This window comes from Coregonus lavaretus (genome assembly GCF_964263955.1).
Source record: "Coregonus lavaretus genome assembly, chromosome: 9".
In the NCBI taxonomy this organism is placed as follows: Eukaryota; Metazoa; Chordata; class Actinopteri; order Salmoniformes; family Salmonidae; genus Coregonus; species Coregonus lavaretus.
This window is the reverse complement of record NC_139996.1, coordinates 31098551-31124267: the sequence shown is the minus strand read 5'-3', so window position 1 is coordinate 31124267 and position 25717 is coordinate 31098551. Positions and strand designations below refer to the sequence as shown.

The window sequence follows — 25717 nt, the reverse complement described above, 5'->3', positions numbered from 1 at the left end:
GGCTATTAGAGTATGTTTGCGTAAGTCAGGGCCTTGTTTACAGTTGTCACACTGGCCTTTACAGCGCAAACGGAGAGCAATGTGATTGTGTGGTTTCTTGACTGGAAATCAATAGTACCGTACTGTTGTAAGGATTAAGGCTGTCTTTAAGATGTATTACAGTGATACTGTATGGCTATTCAAACACTTTCAATGGAGTATGTGTGACCATGAGTTCTGGAAACTGTTTGATACGGAGTGCTTTTGACAATGTATCTACAGTACATGTCTAGATGTCTATAAAAGAGGTGGCAGATATAGTGAACAAGGTCAATTGAACACTGATCTGAAAAGAACTGAGCGCAATGGTTCTTGACTGTAGTCATTAGCAGACTCTACACTGTCTGGGTTGTTGTTTGGTTCTGCCCCAACAACTGATGATAGGAGAGAAGATACGATGGTGGCACAGAGGAGGGCGAGCGTCTTTCCAGTTCTTGCTCGACTTTGCTTTTTTATAGCTATTTTTGCATTAATTATTACTTTGTTTGTTCAGAACGTTCATACAATAATTTCCTATGACCGACAAACTGTTCTCGATCATGAATTGGAAGCTACACACTTCTCTCTCAGTCTCCCAGATCTGGGATACTACATTCGCTCCTTTGTTCCCTGCACAGCAGGCTTACCTTTTGCTGCTGACCAAGATTACCGAAGGCAACGCCAGCGATGAAGAAGAGGAAGGAAAGGGGGACTCCAAGCTAGGCTGAAAAGATTGGCTACACGGCCTCCTCTTCCTAGTATCCTAATGGCTAAATGTCCAATCGCTGGAAAATAAACTTTGTGAAATCAGAGCAAGGCTTCAATCGCAGAGGGACATCAAGGAATGCTGTGTCTTTGTTTTTACAGAGACATGGCTTGCGGACGATACACTCGACTCTGTTATTCAACCATTTTTTAAATCTATTTTTCGTATGGATCAAACAGCGCCTTCTGGTAAGAGTAGGGGGGAGGGGTATGTTTCCTCATCAACAATTCCTGGTGTACCGAAGTTTAAAACATCTCGAGCTCCTGTTCACCCGACGTGGAGTTTCTGATGCTAAAATACCGACCCCACTATATGCAGAGGGAATTAATGTGTATTATTATCACAGCTGTGTACATACTGCCATAAGCAAACACCAAGGCGGCACTCAATGAACTGTACAAGATCATTAGCCAGCAAGAATCCTCTCACTCTGAAGCAGTCTTTATTGTCGTGGGTGATTTTAAACAAGCACGTTTAAAATACATTTGTCCAAAATATAACCAACACGTATCCTGGACCATGTATATACAATCCATCTACAGACTTTCACGGACTACAAAGGCAAAGCTGTGTGGTGCCCACCCTCCCAGATGTGCTTAACACATTCTATGCTCGCTTCGAGGCAAACAATACAGAGCGATCCAGGAAAACTCTCGCTGCTCTGGATGACCAGGTGCTTTCACTCTCCGAGGACTTGAGGTAAACTCTCAAAAGAATGAATACTCATAAAGCCGCCGGCCCAGATGGCATCCCTGGCTGCATCCTCAGAGTATGTGCTGACCAGCTGGCGGGCGTCTTCTCTGACCATTGTCCCACTGCCCAAGAAATCAAGGTGACATGCCCAAATGACTATCGCCCTGTCGCACTCAACCCGGTCATCATGAAGTGCTTCGAGAGGCTGGTCATGGCCCACATCAAGGCCAGCATGCCAGGCACACTAGACCCTCTCCAATTTGCCTACCGCTCCAACAGATCCACAGAAAATGCCATTTCCATCGCTATTCACATGGCCATAACACATCTGGACAAGAGTAACACCCATGTGAGAATGCTGTTCATTGACTACAGTTCAGCATTCAACACTATTGTTCCATCCAAGCTTGACACCAAGCTCAGAGCCCTGGGTCTGGACAACACCCTCTGCAACTGGATCCTGGACTTCCTGTCGTGCAGACCACAGGCTGTGAGGATTGGCATCAACACCACCTCCACAGTGACTCAACACAGAGCCCCCTCCAGGGGTGTATCCTCAGCCCTCTGCTGTACTCCCTGTTCACCCACGACTGCGTGGCTTTGCATAACACCAACTCCATCACCAAGTTTGCTGACGACACCGCAGTTGTAGGCCTGATAACCAACAATAACGAGTCAGCCTATAGCAAGGCGGTAAGTGAACTGGCGTGGTGCCAGGACAACAACCTCTCCCTCAACGGAAATTTGTCCCCGCTCTGCTGACGCGATTTTTGCTCCACATCACTGGGACCGTGCTCCCACCCATTCAGGACATTACTCGAAACGGTGACTGAGGAAGGCCTGCAGCATCATCAAGGACCCCACACACCCCAGTCACAAGCTGTTCACTTCCTTACTGTTGAGCAGACAGTGTCGGAGCATGAGGTCTGATACCAGCAGGCTCAGAGACAGTTTCTATCTACAAGCCATCAGACTGCTGAACACTTGAACTGGACTGACCACCTGCTCTTATTCTCTGCACCTTAGCACACATGCACTCACTCACGCACACACCCACACAGACATATACACACATACACACACACACACACACACACACACACACACACACACACACACACACACACACATATAGGTTCATGCTACACACACATCACAACTGCTGCTACCATACTCTTATTATAATTGTTAAATACTGCACAATCTAAACACTTGCCCCCTAATACCCGCTTCCCCAAAACACCTGTAAATATTGGACAATAAATTGTGCATTCATACTTATGCTAAAAAATGTATTCTATTCTACCGAGCCATTTACTTCATGATCATATCCTTCTATTTTATTTCCTATTGTTGTTGCTTTGTCGAGAAGGAACCTGCAAGTAAGCATTTCGTTGGACGGTGTATACCATGTGTATCTCGTAAATATGACTAATACAATTTGAAAATATGTGTTTTCTATCAGCTTCAGTTGTTTTAGAGCGTTTGTGGAGCACTTTTTAAATAATTTCCTCTAAGTAGATTGCAATACTATGCACAGCCAGCTTTCTCAATGAATGACAATGATGTGCACATTGGCTTCAAAAGTTGACGTTTGTCAATGAGTCTTGTCCCGGAGGCAGAACTAGGTGATTTCCCCTTAAAGTCAAAATTGTCTATATTGTAAGAATTCATGAAAACAAAAATGTGCTTTCTGGTCTTAATTTAAGGGTAGGGTTAGCAGTGTGGTTAGGGTTAAGGTTAAGGTTAAGGTTAGGTTTAAAACCAGATTGTATGACTTTGTGGCTGTGCCAGCTAGTGACCACTCTGCAGAGCTGCCTCCAGAACAAGATTCATGACGAAAAACGCTAACCTGCTAAAAAGCTCTTATTAAAAGTGATAGAGCAGGTGAGATCAAAGAGAACCCAAGTGGTTTTCCCTCTGGCGCTTTCTGACTGGGAAAGAGGTTTTGAAGGACTTGTGAAAAATGCATTTGGCTTTGAAGAGAATTGTTACTGGGGTTACCTATTTCATACTGTCTCACATTGCAGAATTATGTTCTTAACATGAAAAACCAGAATGTTTTGTTTTATTTTGGAGCTCCATTATTAGTTTTATGTTTGATCCACTTGAATGCAAAATATCAAGGTTTACTGCAGAATCTTTCCAACATTTTACCGAACCCAGAGACAAATATTTTTGAAGAATAACAGTTATTACAGTGTCAAGGGTTCCATTTACCAAGTTGTTTTCTTAATTTCTATGTGTTTTAATGTCTGTTGGGGTAGATTGATTTTATAGAAAGCCCTGGTCTGCTTTCAGTCTGTCTATATCAATGCCTCCCAACGGTAATCTAGAATCACTCTCTCCGAACTGCAGCCACGGCAGACTTTATCGATGGAAAGATGATCAGAGTCATTCAGGACATAGCATTTGACATTCCCCGGGCTGTATCACTTACAATTTAAATTAACTGTCTGTATATTATGTGCCTTAAGGATATTACTTTTTATGGGCTTTTCCCAACCTGGTCTCAAGGAAGACATCCTCTTCCCTCATGTGGTACCCTTCCTGCAGGCTCATCCTGACATGACCCTCCAGCATGACAATGCCAGAGCTATACTGCTCGTTCTGTGCGTGATTTCCTGCAATACAGGAATGTCAGTGTTCTGCCATTCAGTGTTGCTATCGAAGTCATTCCAAATGGTAAGTTCAACAGAGCAAATGAAATGTAACCATACTTTATCGATCATATATCATCACTGATGCTATTTAGGCCTATATAGCATTTGCAAAGTAATCAACAGCTATTGTTTCAATTCAACCCAGGCTTCAACTAAAAATAGACAATACATAAAGGCCTAGGGTTTCAAGCTTTGGTTGATTTCAAATTGAATCTTTAAGTTAATTATGTTGGATTCACATCTCCATCTCAACCAAAAATCTAAAATAAAGAATAGGACTAAATCAAATCAAACTTTATTTAAAGTGCATTTAAAGTTGGATTAGATTAGATTTAGTGCTTTTTTAATTTAGATTTATGTTTGGGATGGAGACGTAAATCCAACAAATCAATTATTAATTTCTAGACAAACTGGATATTGAATTGTGTTAGGTTGTCAATGCAATGTGGTTGCCTGGCTTTAATTTCAGTTTGTCTACAAATTGATAATTGATAAGTTGGATTCAAGTCTCCATCTCAACAAAAAATCTAAGTTAAAGACTAGGACTAAATCAAATCAAACTTTAAATGCACTTTAAATAAAGTTGGATTTGATTTAGTCCTACTCTTTAACTTTGATTCTTGGTTGAGATGGAGACGTTTCCTGGAGTCCACGATCAAACCCCATCTCAACCATATTTGATTGGTCCAGCAGCTTTAAAATAAAAAATATATATTATTCTCCGGTGGGGAGAAGGATCCTTCTCGAGACACGGGCTCAGGAGTGCACACTCAATGCATACAAGCAAGCTAGCTAGCAAGCCAAGCAATCCACAGCTGGTGTTAGTAAAAAGGACTTATATTTCAAATGATGTGGTCTGCTGGCTGTTTAGAAGCAGTTGGCTAATGTTAGCATGCTAACGTTAACTATCACGGCTAACTTAGCTAGCTGGCTGGCCAACAAGAAAGTAAGTCAAAGCAGATCCTCCACACAACAACCATCTCACCATTACCTTCTATTTTAAATCCTGTGGTTTGTAGCTAAAAGTTTTATGTCAAGAGGAAACCTAGTTGGCTGTTGTTGAATTATATAGGTAGCAGCAGTAGCTAGAAGTGCTGGGGAAGCTACTCTTAAAACATAGTTTACCAAGCTACCAATTACTTCACACTGGAAGAAGTTAAGCTATACTAAAGCTACCCTTTAGAAAAATATAGTTTAATTAATAACTAAAGTTACTTTGAAAAAGTAGTTCACTACATCCAAACTACTTCATGAAAAAGTATCATATTTAAATCTGAAATGTCAGACAACAAAATGCAAGAACAGATCACTTTGGGGTCATATGTTAACAGAATGTGTAGTTTAGCCTATTAAACACAATAATTATGTTTCAAGTGAGAATTAGGCAGGTCACATTTTATTTTAAAAAGTAGTGTGTAGTTCCAGTAGTTAGCTATACTGCTACATGGCAAAAAAATAAAATAATTAACTACAGAAAAAACTACCTAGATTTGATTTTAGTTCAAATACTACCAAGCTACTGCAAAATGTAGTTAAATTAATTGTGGAACTACATATACACTGAACAAAAATATAAACGCAACATGTAAAGTGTTGGTCCCATGTTTCATAAGCTGAAATAAAAGATTCCAGAAATGTTTCATATGCACAAAAAGCTTATTTCTCTCACATTTTGTGCACAGATTTGTTTGTATCCCTGTTAGTGAGCATTTCTCCTTTGCCAAGATAAATAAAATAAAAAGTCCTCAACCAGTAATGTTTTTATCTCAAACATTGAAATTAGGGTAAAACTTCAACTTAAATACATAGATTTACCCTGATTAACAGGTTGATACATCAATCTAATTTCAACATAATCATCAGAACTATGTACACTACAAAGTTTTAGAACACCTACTCATTCAAGGGTTTTTCTTTATTTTTACTATTTTCTACATTGTATAATAATAGTGAAGACATCAAAACTATGAAATAACACACATGGAATCATGTAGTAACCAAAAAAGTGTTAAACAAATCCAAATATATTTTATATTTGAGATTTTTCAAATAGCCACCCTTTGCCTTGATGACAGCTTTGCACACTCTTGGCATTCTCTCAACCAGCTTCACCTGGAATGCTTTTCCAACATTCTTGAAGGAGTTTCCACATATTCTGAGCACTTGTTGGCTGCTTTTCCTTCACTCTGCCGTCCGACTCATCCCAAACCATCTCAATTAGGTTGAGTTCGGGGGATTGTGGAGGCCAGGTCATCTGATTCAGCACTCCATCACTCTCCTTCTTGGTCAAATAGCCCTTACACAGCCTGAAGGTATGTTGGGTCATTGTCCTGTTGAAAAACAAATGATTGTCCCACTAAGCCCAAACCAGATGGGATGGCGTATCGCTGTAGAATGCTGTGGTAGCCATGCTGGTTAAGTGTGCCTTGAAATCTAAATAAATCACAGACAGTGTCACCAGCAAAGCACCCCCACACCATAACACCTCCTCCTCCATGCTTTACAGTGGGAACTACACATGCGGAGATCGTCCGTTCACCCACACCGCATCTCACAAAGACACGGCGGTTGGTACCAAAAATCTCCAATTTGGACTCCAGACCAAAGGACACATTTCCACCGGTCTAATGTCCATTGCTCGTGTTTCTTGGCCCAAGCAGGTCTCTTGTTCTTATTGGTGTCCTTTAGTAGTGGTTTCTTTGCAGTAATTCGACCATGAAGACCTGATTCACACAGTCCCCTCTGAACAGTTGATGTTGAGATATGTCTGTTACTAGAACTCTGCAAAGCATTTATTTGGGCTCAATTTCTGAGGCTAGTAACTCTAATGAACTTATCCTCTGCAGTAGAGGTAACTCTGGGTCTTCCATTCCTGTGGCGGTCCTCATGAGAGCCAGTTTCAACATAGCGCTTGATGGTTTTTGCGACTGAACTTGAAGTACCTTTCAAAGTTCTTGAAATGTTCCATATTGACTGACCTTCATGTCTTAAAGAAATGATGGACTGTCGTTTCTCTTTGCTTATTTGAGCTGTTCTTGCCATATTATGGACTTGGTCTTTTACCAAATAGGGCTATATCTGTATACCTCTCCTACCTTGTCACAACACAACTGATTGGCTCAAACACATTAAGAAGGAAAGAAATTCCACAAATTAACTTTTAAGAAGGCACACCTGTTAATTGAAATGCATTCCAGGTGACTACCTCATGAAGCTGGTTAAGAAAATGCCAAGAGTGTGCAAAGCTGTCATCAAGGCAAAGGGTGGCTATTTGAAGAATCTGAAATATAAAATATATTTTGATTTGTTTAACATTTATTTTGGTTACTACATGATTCCATATGTGTTATTTCATAGTTTTGAGGTCTTCGCTATTATTCTACAATGTAAAAAATTGTAAAAATAAAGAAAAACCCTTAAATGAGTAGGTGTGTCCAAACTTTTGACTGGTAGTGTATGTACAGTGGGGAAAAAAGTATTTAGGCAGCCACCAATTGTGCAAGTTCTCCCACTTAAAAAGATGAGGGAGGCCTGTAATTTTCATCATAAGTACACGTCAACTATGACAGACAAAATGAGATTTTTTTCTCTCCAGAAAATCACATTGTAGGGTTTTTAATGAATTTATTTGCAAATTATGGTGGAAAATAAGTATTTGGTCAATAACAAAAGTTTCTCAATACTTTGTTATATACCCTTTGTTGGCAATGACACAGGTCAAACGTTTTCTGTAAGTCTTCACAAGGTTTTCACACACTGTTGCTGGTATTTTGGCCCATTCCTCCATGCAGATCTCCTCTAGAGCAGTGATGTTTTGGGGCTGTCGCTGGGCAACACGGACTTTCAACTCCCTCCAAAGATTTTCTATGGGGTTGAGATCTGGAGACTGGCTAGGCCACTCCAGGACCTTGAAATGCTTCTTACGAAGCCACTCCTTCGTTGCCCGGGCGGTGTGTTTGGGATCATTGTCATGCTGAAAGACCCAGCCACGTTTCATCTTCAATGCCCTTGCTGATGGAAGGAGGTTTTCACTCAAAATCTCACGATACATGGCCCCATTCATTATTTACACGGATCAGTCGTCCTGGTCCCTTTGCAGAAAAACAGCCCCAAAGCATGATGTTTCCACCCCCATGCTTCACAGTAGGTATGGTGTTCTTTGGATGCAACTCAGCATTCTTTGTCCTCCAAACACGACGAGTTGAGTTTTTACCAAAAAGTTCTATTTTGGTTTCATCTGACCATATGACATTCTCCCAATCCTCTTCTGGATCATCCAAATGCACTCTAGCAAACTTCAGACGGGCCTGGACATGTACTGGCTTAAGCAGGGGGACACGTCTGCACTGCAGGATTTGAGTCCCTGGCGGCGTAGTGTGTTACTGATAATAGGCTTTGTTACTTTGGTCCCAGCTCTCTGCAGGTCATTCACTAGGTCCCCCCGTGTGGTTCTGGGATTTTTGCTCACCGTTCTTGTGATCATTTTGACCCCACGGGGTGAGATCTTGCGTGGAGCCCCAGATCGAGGGAGATTATCAGTGGTCTTGTATTTCTTCCATTTCCTAATAATTTCTCCCACAGTTGATTTCTTCAAACCAAGCTGCTTACCTATTGCAGATTCAGTCTTCCCAGCCTGGTGCAGGTCTACCGTTTTGTTTCTGGTGTCCTTTGACAGCTCTTTGGTCTTGGCCATAGTGGAGTTTGGAGTGTGACTGTTTGAGGTTGTGGACAGGTGTCTTTTATACTGATAACAAGTTCAAACAGGTGCCATTAATACAGGTAATGAGTGGAGGACAGAGGAGCCTCTTAAAGAAGAAGTTACAGGTCTGTGAGAGCCAGAAATCTTGCTTGTTTGTAGGTGACCAAATACTTATTTTCCACCATAATTTGCAAATAAATTCATTAAAAATCCTACAATGTGATTGTCTGGAATTTTTTTTCTCAATTTGTCTGTCATAGTTGACGTGTACCTATGATGAAAATTACAGGCCTCTCTCATCTTTTTAAGTGGGAGAACTTGCACAATTGGTGGCTGACTAAATACTTTTTTCCCCCACTGTATATATATTTTTTCTGACAAATAAAATCAATCAATCCAAACTTTGCAGGGTCCATTTGATGAATGGAAAGAGACATCTGTTACAAAACAACAAAAGGTTTAATGAGAGATTGTCAAGCCAAGCCTTCGATACTGGGTAGTCCTATAAAGTAGGGTGGGATGTATTTTCTGTTTGTCGAGATTGACAGTCTATTTATTGTTGGTATGCTTCGTTTCTTGGTTGTGTGGTGCATTGGCACAGAAAATCTGTTGGTGGAAAATGCGGTGTATATATATATTATATAATTATAAATATGGCATCAAAATGTTGAAAATCTGATTTTCCCCTGGCTGATCATTGTCTGCAACCAGCTATGATCGTAGTGTAAATGAAACAGGCAGGGAGAGTGAGCTTGTTCGTGGTGGTCAGCAAACCCTCAACCTTCTGGCCTGTAGCCCTGCGTGGCATCGACAGTGCCACAAACATCGTCAAATCAAATCAAATCACATTTTATTGGTCACATACACATGTTTAGCAGATGTTATTGTGGGTGTAGCGAAATGCTTGTGCTTCTAGCTCCGACAGTGCAGTAATATCTAAAAAGTAATGTCTAACAATTTCACAATCTTAGTAAGAATGAATTAAGAATATAAACACTACCGTTCAAAAGTTTGGGGTCACTTAGAAATGTCCTTGTTTTCGAAAGAAAAGCACAAAAAAATAAATTAAAATAACATCAAATTGATCAGAAATACAGTGTAGACATTGTTAATGTTGTAAATGGCTATTGTAGCTGGAAACGGCTGATTTATAATGGAATATCTACATAGTCATACAGAGGCCCATTATCAGCAACCATCAGTCCTGTGTTTCAATGGCACGTTGTGTTTGGTAATCCAAGTTTAGTTTATCATTTTAAAAGGCTAATTGATCATTAGAAAACCCTTTTGCAATTATATTAGCACAGCTGAAAACTGTTGTGCTGATTAAAGCAAAATGGAGTCGTGGTCAGATTTGCCGAAAGGAGGGGGGGAGGGCCTTGTAAGCTTCGCAGAAGTTTGAATAACAGTGATCCAGAGTTTTAGCAGCGCCAGTACTACAGTCGATATGTTGATAGAACTTCGGCAGCTTAGTCCTCAAATTTGCTTTGTTAAAATCCCCAGCTACAATAAATGCAGCCTCAGGATATGTGGTTTCCAGTTAGCATAATGTCCAGTGAAGTTCTTTGAGAGCCGTCGTGGTATCGGTTTGAGGGGGGACATAAAAGGCCGTGGCTATAACAGAGGAAAATTATCTTGGGAGATAATACGGTCGGCATTTGATTGTCAGGTATTCTAGGTCGGGTGAACAAAAGGACTTGAGTTCCTGTATGTTACTACAATTACACCATAAGTCGTTAATCATGAAACACACACCTCCGCCCTTCTGCTTCCTGGAGTGATATTTATTCCTATCTGCACGATGAACTGAGAATCCCTCTGGCTGGACCGATTCTGACAGTGTATCCCGAGAGAGCCATGTTTCCGTGAAACAAAGTATGTTACAGGCCCTGATGTCACTCTGGAAAGAAATCCTTGCCCTGAGCTCATCAACTTTGTTATCCAAAGACTGAACATTAGCGAGTAATATACTCGGAAGCGGTGGGTGGTGTACGCGCCTCCTAAATCAAACCAGCAGGCCGCCTCGAGTGCCTCTCCTCCGCCGGAAATGTTTTGGGTCAGCCTCTGGAATCAGTTAAATTGCTCTGGGGTGAGGAAACAAATTATCTGCTTCGGGGAAGCAACTGTGTTGCTAGGAGAGTATAGTCAGTTTCTATAGATTTGTTGGTTCAGAAGTATAGGATAACTTTGGGATGGTTACTGTGGTAACAGTTTGTCCAGACATGACAGGAATTTCCCTCCAAAAAGCAAACTTACTCTGCATAGTTATTTGTCATTTATTGTGTTCAAACTAAGAGTCTTCAGAAAGAGTGTTTTTACACTGATTAAGAAAGCAAAAATACCTACCTCTATGATGAGTTATTCTTGTTTGTCAAATAGGTTCACTACTTCAGAGGATATTATGTAGTAAACATATTATTCTTTGTTGTTTCTAACTGGTCAATGTGTTGATTAAATTACATTAAACTAGGCATGATTTGCTTTAAAGAGAACCTTGATTTAGGCTATGTGTTAATCCAATATTGTTTTCAGCGTGGAGAGAGATCCAAAGGCATTGCTAAGTGATATACGGTTCTTATCTTGTAGCCTGTCCAATCATGATAAATGAATCAATAAAAAAAAAGTAGTTAATCTGAAGCTAACCTGTGTGCCGTGAATATATTATCTACTCTTTATCTCTCTGTGTGCCAAACCTGTAATTGGCTCAGTTTCTTTTTGTTCTTTTGGACAAGAATCTGTTTAGAGAGGATAGATTTGACTAGTCAACAATGACCTGCATATGTGATTCTGTTTTGTTCTTGACACTAAAGTGAGTGTAAAAAAACACTTCTTTCATTTCTACAATTTTACTGTTATCCTAGTGGTTAAAATAGCTCTCAGTAGCAAAGGCTGACTATCTTGAAATATTTCACCTGACAACATAATTTGTTCTTTGACCTTGAAATTTGCATTGGTTCTGTACAGTATGCCTGCCTTTTGTGAATTACATTCTAAATTCACTTCTGGGGACCTTATATTGATTGACTGACCTGTAGCAAATGGCTATGCAGTGATGTGGATAATCTAAATATACAGATTTTTTTTAGGTTAAAAAGCAAGGCTTGGTATCAAAAAGTCCAAACCCAAAGGCCATAGGAGAATATAACAATTTTACAGATAGTGGATTCCCAATTAGTGCTTTCAGAAGTGTCTTTGATTTACTTTGCACAGCAGCATGTCCCAGATGGAGGGAGTTGACATTATTTAAAAAGTATTAGTCTGGTTACGTGTGCTGGAATAACTTCTAAGATAGGTTTGTGGTTTTGTCGATTCCCTTCACCTGAGACATGCTGCTGTGCAGCCCTTCTGAAAGGCCTATCCGGGAAGCGACTATCTACAAGTGATGGAATACCAGCCTAAGTTGTTCTGTTCAATGAACATCCAGGGCAGGGTACTATGGCCCCTGATAAAAAAAAACAATATTAAGAGGAATTGGAAATAGGCGTGTGTAATTCGCCTGTATCTGAATATCTTCTCAAATATTTAACAAAGGCAAAATAAGCAATTAAGGCACACTAAAGCAAATTAATGATACAGTCTCATTGAGGCGTTTGAAGTACTACACAGAGAGCATGTGCCCCAAAGAGAACACATTACCTTTTTGAAGACTTGAGACAGATTTATAGCAAATGAGTATCAAAGCAGGCATCCACGGTAAGATAAATACCCCTATCTAGCTCTTCATCTGTGATAACGCCAACAGCTGATGATCCTGCCTTGCATTTAAGATGGGATGTTCTTCCATGGCAATGTGGTCAAGCATAGCACTCCCACAGCAAGTGGAGTGGGTCAGGCTTCATATAGGTTACTCAGACTGAAGACCATGCTATTCATGGGCTCATTACTGTAAGCTCAGGAGCACAGTTGTTCATTCACACAGCTCTTAAATGTGCACAATCACAGGCCGCTTTATTTGATTTGATTGATATACATTTTTCCAAGAGTAGGTTCCTGTCAAGACATGACTCTGTGACAAACAATAGTACAATATATAGGATCAGTATCTGTGGTAGAATGGTACTTCTTATTGTTCTGTAGACCACAACTAACCTAAATGAAGGGTTCCAGTCACTAATGACATGTTAGATGTTTTCAACTCTCTCCTTCTTGTCACTGTGCTAATAATGTCTGGCTCTGCTTTCAGCCTATCAGTCCTGACTGAGGAAACGATATATGCGACATTATCTCCAGTCACCCAGGCAAACAACACAAATAACAATCATCCAACAAAGCAAGGTCAAATACATATTTGACACAGGCAGAGGGACTGTTTTCATTAGATAAGACATGAATGCGACAGGACAACAATAATGGCCATAGGATATTTCATTTAATGAAAATTAAAAATGTGTTTTATAATTATTTTCATGTCATTTAGTGATATAATTTCAGAGATTACTCTAATACATTGTATATGAGTCCAGTTTCATAGCGCTGCTTGTTCAGTCTAGAGAGTGAGGGAAACATCTCAGCGTGCCCCACAATAACATCCTTATTCTAGGTTCCAACCCGCTGGTTGAATCAACGTTGTTTCAATTTACTTTCTCAATGTATTGTGACGTGGAATCAACGTGGATGTCACACCCTGGTTCTGGGACTCATTATGTTGAGCCAGGGTGTGTGCAGTCTATGTGGTTTTGTTCTATGTTGGGTGTCAAAGTGGTGATTTTCTAGGTTTGGTCAATGACTCCCAATCGGAGGTAACGAGTGTCAGCTGTCGGCTCGTTATCTCTGATTGGGAGCCATATTTATTTCTGTATGTTTTCCTGTGGGGTTTGTGGGTTATTGTTCCGTGTTTCAGTATTTGTACTGTGGACTTCACGAGTCGTCTTTTGTTTTGTATTTTACGTGCTTACTCTAATTAAAGTCATGTTCGTTCAACGCGCTGCGCTTTGGTCTCCTTCACTCCTAGACGATCGTGACAGAATAACCCACCAAAGAAAGACCAAGCAGCGCGTCCAGGAGCAACAGGATCCACCTACACAGGATTTATATCCACCCATAAAGGATTCATGGACATGGGAGGAGATTCTGGATGGTAAGGGACCTTGGGCACAACCGGGAGAATATCGCCGTCCTCGGGAAGAGCTGGAGGCAGCTAAAGCCGAGAGGCGGCGATATGAGGAGGCAGCACGGAGGCAAGACTGGAAGCCTGTGGGTACTACCCAAGAATTTCTTGGGGGGGGGCTAAGAGGGAGTGTGGCGAAGTCAGGTAGGAGACCTGCGCCTACTCCCTGGACTGACCGTGGAGAGCGAGAGTACGGGCAGACACCGTGTTACGCAGTTGAGCGCATGGTGTCTCCTGTACGCAGGCATAGCCCGGTTCGGTACAGTCCAGCTCCACGTATCGGCCGGGCCAGATTGAGTGTTGAGCCGGATGTCATGAGGCCGGTCCCACGCAGCAGGTCACCAGTGCGTCTCCTCGGGCCGGCGTACATGGCACCAGCCTTACGCATGGTGTTCCCGGTTCGCCCACATAGGCCGGTGCGGGTTATTCCACCTCCCCGTACTGGTCGGGCGACGGGGAGCATCAACCCAGGTAAGGTTGGGCAGGCTCAGTGCTCAAGGGAGCCAGTACGCCTGCACGGGCCGGTATTTCCGGCGCCACCTCCTCGCTCCAGCCCAGTACCACCAGTACCTACACCACGCACCAGGTTTCCTGTGCGTCTTCAGAGCCCTGTGTCTCCTCCACGCACTGGCTCGATGGTGCGTGTCTCCAGCCCTTTACCACCAGTGCATACACCACGCACCAAGCCTCCTGTGTGTCCCCAGAGTCCTGTGCGTCCTGTTGTTGCTTCCCGCACTAGCCCTGAGATGCGTGTCCTCAGCCCGGTACCTCCTGTTCCGGCACCACGCACCAGGCCTACGATGCGCCTCAGACGGCCAGAGTCGGCCGTCTGCCCAACGGGGCCTGAACTGTCCGTCTGCCCAACGCCGTCTGAACTGCCCGTCTGCCCAACGGCGCCTGAACTGCCCGTCTGCCCAACGCCGTCTGAACTGTCCGTCTGCCCAACGCCGTCTGAACTGCCCGTCTGTACTGAGCCTGCAAAGCCGCCCGTCTGCCATGAGCCTTCAGAGCCGTCCGCCAGACCGGAGCCGCTAGAGCTCTCCGCCAGACAGGATCAGCCAGAGCCTTCCGCCAGACCGGATCAGCCAGAGCCTTCCGCCAGACAGGATCAGCCAGAGCCTTCCGCCAGACAGGATCAGCCAGAGCCGTCCGCCAGACCGGATCAGCCAGAGCCGTCCGCCAGACAGGATCAGCCAGAGCCTTCCGCCAGACAGGATCAGCCAGAGCCTTCCGCCAGACCGGATCAGCCAGAGCCTTCCGCCAGACCGGATCAGCCAGAGCCTTCCGCCAGACCGGATCAGCCAGAGCCTTCCGCCAGACAGGATCAGCCAGAGCCTTCGGCCAGACCGGATCAGCCAGATCCGTCGGCCAGCCATGAGCAGCCAGATCCGTCAGCCAGCCATGAGCAGCCAGATCCGTCAGCCAGCCATGAGCAGCCAGATCCGTCAGCCAGCCATGAGCAGCCAGATCCTTCAGCCAGCCATGAGCCGTTCAGCCAGGATCCGCCAGAGCCGTCCAGCCAGGATCCGCCAGAGCCAGCCAGCCAGGATCCGCCATTGAGTCAGGTGCTGCCCCTTAGTCCGGTGCTGCCCCTTAGTCCGGTGTTGCCTCTTAGTCCGGTGCTGCCCCTTAAACCGGTGGGGGTCATTTGGAGGAACCTACGTAAGCGGGTAGTGACTATGGTGGGGTGGTGGTCTAGGCCGGAGCCAGAACCGCCACCGAGGAGGTATGCCCGCCCAGCCCTCCCCTGTTTGGGGGTTTTGAGGCGCGGTCGCAGTCCGCGCCTTTAGGGGGGGGTACTGTCACACCCTGGTTCTGGGACTCATTATGTTGAGCCAGGGTGTGTGCAGTCTATGTGGTTTTGTTCTATGTTGGGTGTCAAAGTGGTGATTTTCTAGGTTTGGTCAATGACTCCCAATCGGAGGTAACGAGTGTCAGCTGTCGGCTCGTTATCTCTGATTGGGAGCCATATTTATTTCTGTATGTTTTCCTGTGGGGTTTGTGGGTTATTGTTCCGTGTTTCAGTATTTGTACTGTGGACTTCACGAGTCGTCTTTTGTTTTGTATTTTACGTGCTTACTCTAATTAAAGTCATGTTCGTTCAACGCGCTGCGCTTTGGTCTCCTTCACTCCTAGACGATCGTGACAGTGGAAAATGCATTGGATTTGAAAAAAGTCCTCAACCAGTAATGTTTTTATCTCAAACATTGAAATTAGGGTAAAACTTCAACTTAAATACATAGATTTACCCTGATTAACAGGTTGATACATCAATCTAATTTCAACATAATCATCAGAACTATGTACACTACAAAGTTTTAGAACACCTACTCATTCAAGGGTTTTTCTTTATTTTTACTATTTTCTACATTGTATAATAATAGTGAAGACATAAAAACTATGAAATAACACACATGGAATCATGTAGTAACCAAAAAAGTGTTAAACAAATCCAAATATATTTTATATTTGAGATTCTTCAAATAGCCACCCTTTGCCTTTATGACAGCTTTGCACACTCTTGGCATTCTCTCAACCAGCTTCACATGGAATGCTTTTCCAACAGTCTTGAAGGAGTTCACACATATGCTGAGCACTTGTGGGCTGCTTTTCCTTCACTCTGCGGTCCGACTCATCCCAAACCATCTCAATTTGGTTGAGGTCGGGGGATTGTGGAGGCCAGGTCATCTGATGCAGCACTCCATCACTCTCCTTCTTGGTAAAATAGCCCTTACCCAGCCTGGAGGTATGTTGGGTCATTGTCCTGTTGAAAAATAAATGATATATCCCACTAAGCCCAAACCAGAGGGGATGGCGTATTGCTGCAGAATGCTGTGGTAGCCATGCTGGTTAAGTTTGCCTTGAATTCTAAATAAATCACAGACAGTGTCACCAGCAAAGCACCCCCACACCATAACACCTCCTTCTCCATGCTTTACGGTGGGAAATACACATGCGGAGATCATCCGTTCACCCACACCGCGTCTCACAAAGACATGGTGGTTGGAACCAAAAATCTCAAATTTGGATTCCAGACCAAAGGACAAATTCCACCGGTCTAATGTCCATTGCTCGTGTTTCTTGGCCCAGGCAAGTCTCTTCTTATTAATGGTGTCCTTTAGTAGTGGTTTCTTTGCAGCAATTCGACCATGAAGGCCTGATTCAGACAGTCTCCTCTGAACAGTTGATGTTGAGATAAGTCTGTTACTTGAACTATGTGAAGCATTCATTTGGGCTGCAATTTCTGAGGCTAGTAACTCTAATGAACTTATCCTCTGCAGCAGAGGTAACTCTGGGTCTTCCATTCCTGTGGCGGTCCTCATGAGCCAGTTTCATCATAGCGCTTGATGGTTATTGCGACTGCACTTGAAGAAACTTTCAAAGTTCTTGAAATGTTCTGTATTGACTGACCTTCATGTCTTAAAGTAATGATGGACTGTCTTTTCTCTTTGCTTATTTGAGCTGTTCTTGCCATAATATGGACTTGGTCTTTTACCAAATAGGGCTATATCTGTATACCTCTCCTACCTTGTCACAACACAACTGATTGGCTCAAACACATTAAGAAGGAAAGAAATTCCACAAATTAACTTTTAAGAAGGCACACCTGTTAATTGAAATGCGTTCCAGGTGACTACCTCATTAAACTGGTTGAGAGAATGCCAAGACTGTGCAAAGCTGTCATCAAGGCAAAGGGTGGCTATTTGAAGAATCTCAAATATAAAATATATTTGGATTTGTTTAACACTTTTTTGGTTACTACATGATTCCATATGTGTTATTTCATAGTATTGATGTCTTCACTATTATTCTATAATGTAGAAAATAGTCCAAATAAAGAAAAATCCTTGAATGAGTAGGTGTTATAAAAGTTGACCGGTGGTGTATATGTTGAAATAGCGGTGAAAATGCCACATAGAAACGTACCAAATATTTTTCATGCTATATTCTATATATATTGGTTTGAATCAACGTCTTTGTTTCAATCTCATGCTATCAACCTAAATAAAGACGTACTGTATATTGAAATAAAATGTGAAGACACAGTCCAACGACTTCTGCCTGAACAGTGACTCCTTCTGGTATATGAGGGGTAATGCACTTCAATAGGAATGAGTCTACCATCCAGATGCCAACCTCTATGTACCCAGCTTACAATCTTAGAGAAAAGGGTTCTTTGTGGTTCTATTCTCTTTTGGTTCTTTGGACGAGATTAAAGAACCCTTCACTAAAAAGGTTCTAGATATAGTCTACCCAGTGAAGGCAAAGAAACTTGACGGTTCTATCCCTACCCCAGTGTAATGGGGATTTAAAAATTCAACAGCTAACAAAAAACTAACCCAGTCACATCAAACTCTGAAATGACAGCTAACATTCCCTTTTAATTTGTTTTATCTGTTTTCCATTTAATTGATCATGCCCTTGAAGCCTGTGTTTGGAGGATATATTGGCACGGATGTTGTTAGGCCCGAGACGAAGTCCATACACCGGCTTCGAGGGCATTATCACTTTTATACAACGAGTTACCAACATATTCAAATAATGATTGACATATTTTCATTAAAAACATTATTTTGATGAATTTATTCATACTATTTCATCCTTCCACAAGATATAGTCCCCGACACAAATCTAGGGTTCCTACCCAAGCCGGCTGGTCATTTGTTCTATCGGTTCGGTTGCCAGAGACGCGACCCAGTCGTTCAGTCATTTTGTTCTGTATCTATGGATGCAACCCAGTCGTTCGTTCTAAATGTTCCATTGCCATATTGGCTGGCAATGTTCTTATCCCTTGCTTGCTAGCTAGCCAACTATGGCTAACTTGCAGTCACGTCAAACAGTGTAGCCAGAATAACAACGAAGTAGCTGCATTTGCATTTGTTTAAGCTGTTTTCTAGTGACATTTATTTAGATACATCCATAACAATGAGCCTGGCATAGAACATGTGCTCTCTCGTCAGGACACTGTTGTTTGAAAGCTAGCCAACAACACAGCTAGCACAATCACTTCAAACTGAAGCTGGAAAAACTTCAAACTATCTGCACTTCATTTCGTTTTATCTGTTTTCTATTGATCTTTGTATATATATACATAAAAATGATTCATGATTTCTGGCTGAGAAAAGCTGCCTATCTGTCTGTCTCATCCCAACTCCTGACATGTTCATTACTATTGGACAGCTGGAGATTTTGAATATTGAAACAATGTTGCAAATGTCAGAGAGACAGACCGCAAGGTTTATACAAATCTCCGCTGTTGAAAACTAAATGTTAGTCTAAAAGAAATGTGAGATAATGTCTAGATTTTTTTTATAGTGGAGATCAAGATTATGAATTACCTGGCTGGGCTGATGAGACAGTGGATTGCGCAGTCAGATGGAACAGAGTAAATAGGCATTTTAATGTCATAGATTTAGCTGGTGGTAACTTGTGGAATAGACAGCGGCTGGAATGCGGATTTAACCAATCAGCATTCAGGATTAGACCCACCTGTTGTATAATGACATGTATATCCATATTAATGATGCTGCTGCATGATTTCACTTGGTCAGAAAAATGGCTAGCTGACGTCCAACACCGTTAGCTCTCTATGGCAAGGGGAAGATCTAATTCCTATTTTTTTACATTGTTGACGAGGTCTGAGTGGCAAACAGCAAGGTTTATACAAACATGTGCTGTTGCAAACTAAATGCTTGAAGCAAGAGGAAGTAATGTGTTTAATAAAAGCATACACTCTTAGTTAAAAAAGGGGTTCTATATAAAACCTTTTGGTCAATTCAAAATGTAACTGCCAATCCGATTAAAAAAACAACTGCCAATCCATTCTAGCATGATGACGCAAGAGGATGGTGGTTGAACCAACTTCCAAGTAGCCTACCAATAAGCACGTTGTTTTTCAATTATTAAGGTAAGCAAACTTGATTATTTAATTCAAATATATGAAGCCAAAGTCATATGATCAATTATAGAATAGATAACTAAAGTTGGAAAGTTCTTAGAATTTGAGCACGTTTGTGAGCTAGCTAGCTAACTAGCTAGCTTTTTATTCCACAGGTGATGGAAGAATAAAAAAACGAATTAATATAATAATTTCACCTCGAATTTGCTAGGTCATTTGCAAGCTAAAATTCAGCATATTAGGCTATTAGATGGAGAAGGACCCTAGAGAATCTATGCGATAAATTAATTAGATTTTTTGGGGGGGAACCCCACTCACACTAATTCTATTAATTTCATTCATTCGGCCAATCCTGTCTTAATATAATGGCATTAGCGATTTTTAGGCATATGCTGGTGGGCATGTTAATTGTGTACTAACAATAATACATTCCTCATTGCACTGTGTTGTTGTAGCCTAGCACGTAGAAAAACATAGGCCTATATCTTCCATTTGATAATCTGCTACCATGCATTTTGAATTATTGCAATAGCCTATTAAACTGCTACACATGTAGTCTATAGCCTATTAAAATAGTAAAATAAATAACGACCATGACAGTCAATGGAAATAATCATGACGCTCGAAACGTGGGTTCGATTCCCGGGCCACGAACGGAAAATGAATGCATGCATATTGTCGCTTTGTATAATAATATAATAATATGCCATTTAGCAGACGCTTTTATCCAAAGCGACTTACAGTCATGCGTGCATACATTTTTACGTATGGGTGGTCCCGGGGATCGAACCCACTACCCTGGCGTTACAAGCGCCATGCTCTACCAATTGAGCTAGAGAGGACCACATGTATGTATGAAAGCGTCTGCTTAATGTCACATTTATCATTTTTGCACACCTCATTTGTGAGACAGTTTCCTGCATGGAACTTTTGATAGTAGCTATGGGCTGCCTGTGCATTCTGAGAAGACAGAAGAAAATAAAACCTTGTAACTAAACTGGGTAAATTATGAATTCTATCACCAACTGTGTAACTTTCCCATAACTTTGTCATAACCCAAGGTTGCATGCCACATTTTCGCTGAACCTGAACATAGACAAAGTTTAACTCAAGATTGAGACCTCACATCACCAAGTCAACAATAGGCTATTATTTCCTGTCTGTTTTACAAATCTGTGATTGTAATTTTCAACATAGCAAATAGTAGCATGCATGTATCGTCAATTGCCAGCATAAATTCTGAAGCCTGACAATATATCACAGAAAATAGTTATTTTCCCAGGGAAATTGATCCAAGGCCTTTGTGGACCATGTGCCACCAGTTGCCCATCCCTGACCTAGTCCTGAAATTCTGTGCATAGGTCCCTCTTCTCAACAAGGAACATTTGCCACAAGGTCTGCCATGATGGATTTTCCGCCATTTTGAATTTTTGAAAAACACTAAAATGACATCTCCTCCGGAACCACAGGGCCGATCTGGATGAAACTTCATATATGGCATCTATGGACCAAGGTCTTTCAACGCAATATTTTACAGACTAGTAGGTCAAATAACTGACCAATAAACATTCATGTGGGCGTGGTCTGGCACATGAATGCATATAAATCAGACACAGGGATATTTGTATTGTAACCAAACTTGGTACACATGTTCCAAACCCTGTCAAGACTCAACTGCTCGGCCTCTAACCGCAAGGCACTACAGAGGGTAGTGCGTACGGCCCAGTACATCACTGGGGCCAAGCTTCCTGCCATCCAGAACCTCTATACCAGGTGGTGTCAGAGGAAGGCCCTAAAAATGGTCAAAGACTCCAGCCACCCTAGTCATAGACTGTTCTCTCTGCTACCGCACGGCAAGCGGTACCGGAGCACCAAGTCTAGGTCCAAAAGGCTTCTTAACAGCTTCTACCCCCAAGCCGTTAGAATCCTGAACAGCTAATCAAATGGCTACCCGGACTATTTGCATAGTACATATTATTATTAACTTTTATTTAACCAGCGAAAAACACATTGAGACCTAGGTCTCATTTGCAAATGTGCCCTGGGAATAATACAGAAAATAAAATTATACACAATTTAAAACACAAAATTAAATTAATAGCAAATATTATATACACAATAAACAATCAAACAAAACAAACACATTTATAAATATAAAAATCCCTAGCCTTTCTCCTAAACTGACCCAAAGACAACAACACATCCAAATGAAACGTTACTTGGAGATTATTCCACATGATAGGGGCCTGGTAGGAAAAGGCAGATTTACCCAACTCTGGGGATACACGTGGAGTCTCCAGAATTAACCAACCCTGTGACTTCGTGTTGTAATCCGAGTTTCTATATTTCAACAATGATGTTAAGTAAATTGGTAGTTTATTGAGTAAGGTTTTATAAACAAAAACAGAATAATGAAGTGACCTACGTGTTTTTAGCGAGGTCCAACCAACTTTATGATGAAGGATGCAGTGGTGAGTGTCAAAATTGTCAGATGTTATAAAACGAAGTGTGCTATAATAAATTGTGTCCAAGGGCTTCAAAACACTGGTAGCTGCATTCATGTATATAATATCGCCATAATCTATAACAGGAATAAACGTAGACTGAATTATCTGTTTTCTACTATTTAATGAAAGGCAAGCCCTATTCCTATAGAAGAAGCCCAACTTAATTCTTAATTTCTTGACTAACTTGTCAACATGCTTTTTAGAAGAGCTTTTTGTCAATCCAGATGCCCAGATATTTATAGGCGGGGACACGATCAATGGTGGCACCATCTAACGTACTTATGCACAAATCATCAGTTACTGTCACGCGACGTGTATGCGGTTAGCGAAGTCAAACGCAGGACACAGAGCGGCTGGCAACGTACTTTACTGAACACAGTAAAATCAACGTACAAAACAACAAACCTCCAAATAGGGAGGAAAACACAAAGACCCGTACATACAAAGCAACTGCCGGAATGACAACGAACAATAACACACAAAATAACCAATGAGAGACAGGGGGTAATATAGGGAATACAATCCAACATAATAGGAAACAGGTGTAAACAATAAAGACCAAACAAGACAAACACCGAAACATCGATCGGCAGTAGCTAGTACTCTGGGGACGACGAACGCCGAAGCCTGCCCGAGCAAGGAGGAGGAGCAGCCTCGGCTGAATCCATGACAGTACCGCCCCCTTGACACACGGCTCCAGCCGTGCACCGACCCCGGCCTCGGGGACGGCCAGGAGGACGCGGAGCAGGGCGAGTCGGATGACTCCGGTGGAAATCCCTCAACAGGGAGGGATCTAGGATGTCCCTCCTAGGGACCCAGCACCGTTCCTCCAGACCGTACCCCTCCCACTCCACGAGATACTGCAGACCCCCCATCCGACGCCTCGAATCCACGATGGAACAGACTGAGTACGCCGGAGCCCCCTCGATGTCTAGTGGGGGCGGAGGAGCCTCTCGTATCTCATTCTCCTGGAGTGGACCAGCTACCACCGGCCTGAGGAGAGACACATGGAACGAGGGGTTAATGCGGTAATTAATGGGCAGTTGTAACCTATAACATACCTCGTTCAATCTCCTCAGGACTTTAAATGGCCCCACAAACCGCCGACCCAGCTTCCGGCAGGGCAGGCGAAGGTGCAGGTTTCGGGTCGAGAGCCAGACCCGATCTCCCGGTGCATAAACCGGAGCCTCACTGCGGTGGCGATCGGCGCTCTCCTTTTGCCGTCTGATAGCCCGCTGCAGATGGACATGCGCAGCGTTCCATGTTTCCTCCGAGCGCCGAAACCACTCATCCACCGCAGGGGCTTCGATCTGGCTCTGATGCCAGGGTGCCAGGACCAGCTGATAACCCAGCACACACTGAAAAGGAATAAGATTAGTGGAGGAGTGGCGGAGTGAGTTTTGGGCTCTCTCTGCCCAGGGGATATACCCCAACCACTCATCCTGCCGGTCCTGGCAATAGGACCTCAGAAACCTACCCACATTCTGGTTTACTCTCTCCACCTGCCCATTACTCTCAGGGTGAAAACCAGAGGTAAGGCTAATCGAGACCCCCAGACGTTCCATAAACGCCCTCCAGACTCTAGAGGTGAACGGGGGACCCCGATCAGACACTATATCCTCAGGCACCCCGTAGTGCCGGAAGACGTGAGTAAACAGGGCATCGGCCGTTTGTAGGGCTGTAGGAAGACCTGGCATAGGAATGAGACGGCAGGCCTTAGAAAACCGATCCACAACGACCAAGATCGTGATATTCCCCTGGGAGGGGGGAAGGTCCGTGACAAAATCCACCGATAGGTGAGACCACGGCCGTTGTGGAACGGGTAGGGGTTGTAACTTCCCTCTGGGCAGGTGTCTAGGCGCCTTACACTGGGCGCACACCGAGCAGGAAGAAACGTAAACCCTCACGTCCCTAGCTAAGGTGGGCCACAAGTACTTCCCACTAAGGCAGTGCACTGTCCGACCAATACCAGGATGACCAGAGGAGGGTGACGTGTGAGCCCAATATATCAGTCGATCACGGACTTCAAGCGGCACGTATCTCCGTCCCTCTGGACACTCTGGGGGAGTAGGGTCGGCACGTAACGCCCGCTCGATGTCCGCATCGACCTCCCACACTACCGGTGCCACCAGACAAGACTCCGGAAGTATGGGAGTGGGCTCAATGGACCTCTCCTCTGTGTTATATCGTCGGGACAGGGCGTCTGCCTTAGCGTTCTGTGACCCTGGTCTATAAGTGAGCTTAAATACAAATCGGGTAAGAAACATGGCCCACCTAGCCTGACGAGGGTTCAGTCTCCTCGCTGCCCGGATGTACTCCAGGTTACGATGGTCAGACAGAATGAGAAAAGGGTGTTGAGCCCCCTCAAGCCAATGCCTCCACACCTTCAGGGCTTGAACCACCGCTAGCAGCTCCCTGTCCCCCATGTCATAATTGCGTTCCGCCGGACTGAGCTTCTTAGAATAGAAAGCACAGGGGCGGAGTTTTGGAGGCGTGCCCGAGCGCTGAGACAGTATAGCACCGATCCCCGCCTTGGACGCATCCACCTCAACTTGGAACGCCAAAGAGGGATCCGGATGTGCCAGCACCGGAGCCGAGGTGAACAGGTCCTTCAGATGTCTAAACGCCCTGTCCACCTCAGCCGACCACTGCAAACGCACCGGGCCCCCCTTTAGCAGGGAGGTGATGGGAGCTGCTACCTGTCCAAAGCCCCGGATAAACCTCCGGTAGTAATTGGCAAAACCCAAAAAACGCTGCACCTCCTTCACCGTGGTGGGAGTCTGCCAATTACGCATGGCTGAAACGCGGTCAATCTCCATCTCCACCCCTGACGCGGACAACCGATGTCCCAGGAAGGAGATGGACTCCTGGAAGAACAGACATTTCTCCGCCTTCACATACAGGTCATGCTCCAACAGTCTACCCAGCACCCGATGCACCAGGGACACATGCTCGGCTCGTGTAGCGGAGTATATTAGAATGTCATCAATATACACCACTATACCCTGTCCATGCAAATCCCGGAAAATCTCGTCCACAAATTATTGGAAGACTGAAGGAGCATTCATTAAACCGTATAGCATGACGAGGTACTCATAGTGACCCGAGGTGGTACTGAATGCTGTCTTCCACTCATCTCCCTCCCTAATGCGCACCAGGTTGTACGTGCTCCTGAGATCCAATTTTGTGAAGAATCGCGCCCCGTGTAATGACTCCGTCATACTAGCAATCAGAGGGAGAGGATAGCTGCATTTGATTGTAATCTAATTGAGACCACGGTAATCAATACACGGGCGTAAACCCCCATCCTTCTTCTTCACAAAAAAGAAACTCGAGGACGCAGGGGAAGTGGACGATCGTATGTA

The 25717-nt window shown here is 43.4% G+C and overlaps 1 protein-coding gene across 1 annotated transcript in view; it reads left to right on the top strand.

Moving 5' to 3' along the window:
• Window positions 1-1688: 1688 nt before the first annotated feature.
• The window catches only part of LOC311135327 (repulsive guidance molecule A-like), a gene marked incomplete at both ends in the record, with an annotated part of 140759 nt that continues 116730 nt past the window's right edge, over window positions 1689-25717 (top strand). The window contains 2 exons of the mRNA XM_084169272.1: window positions 1689-1826; window positions 1958-2170. Coding sequence (XP_084025398.1) covers window positions 1689-1826; window positions 1958-2170 — 351 coding nt within the window. The remainder of the gene's footprint in view (window positions 1827-1957; window positions 2171-25717) is intronic.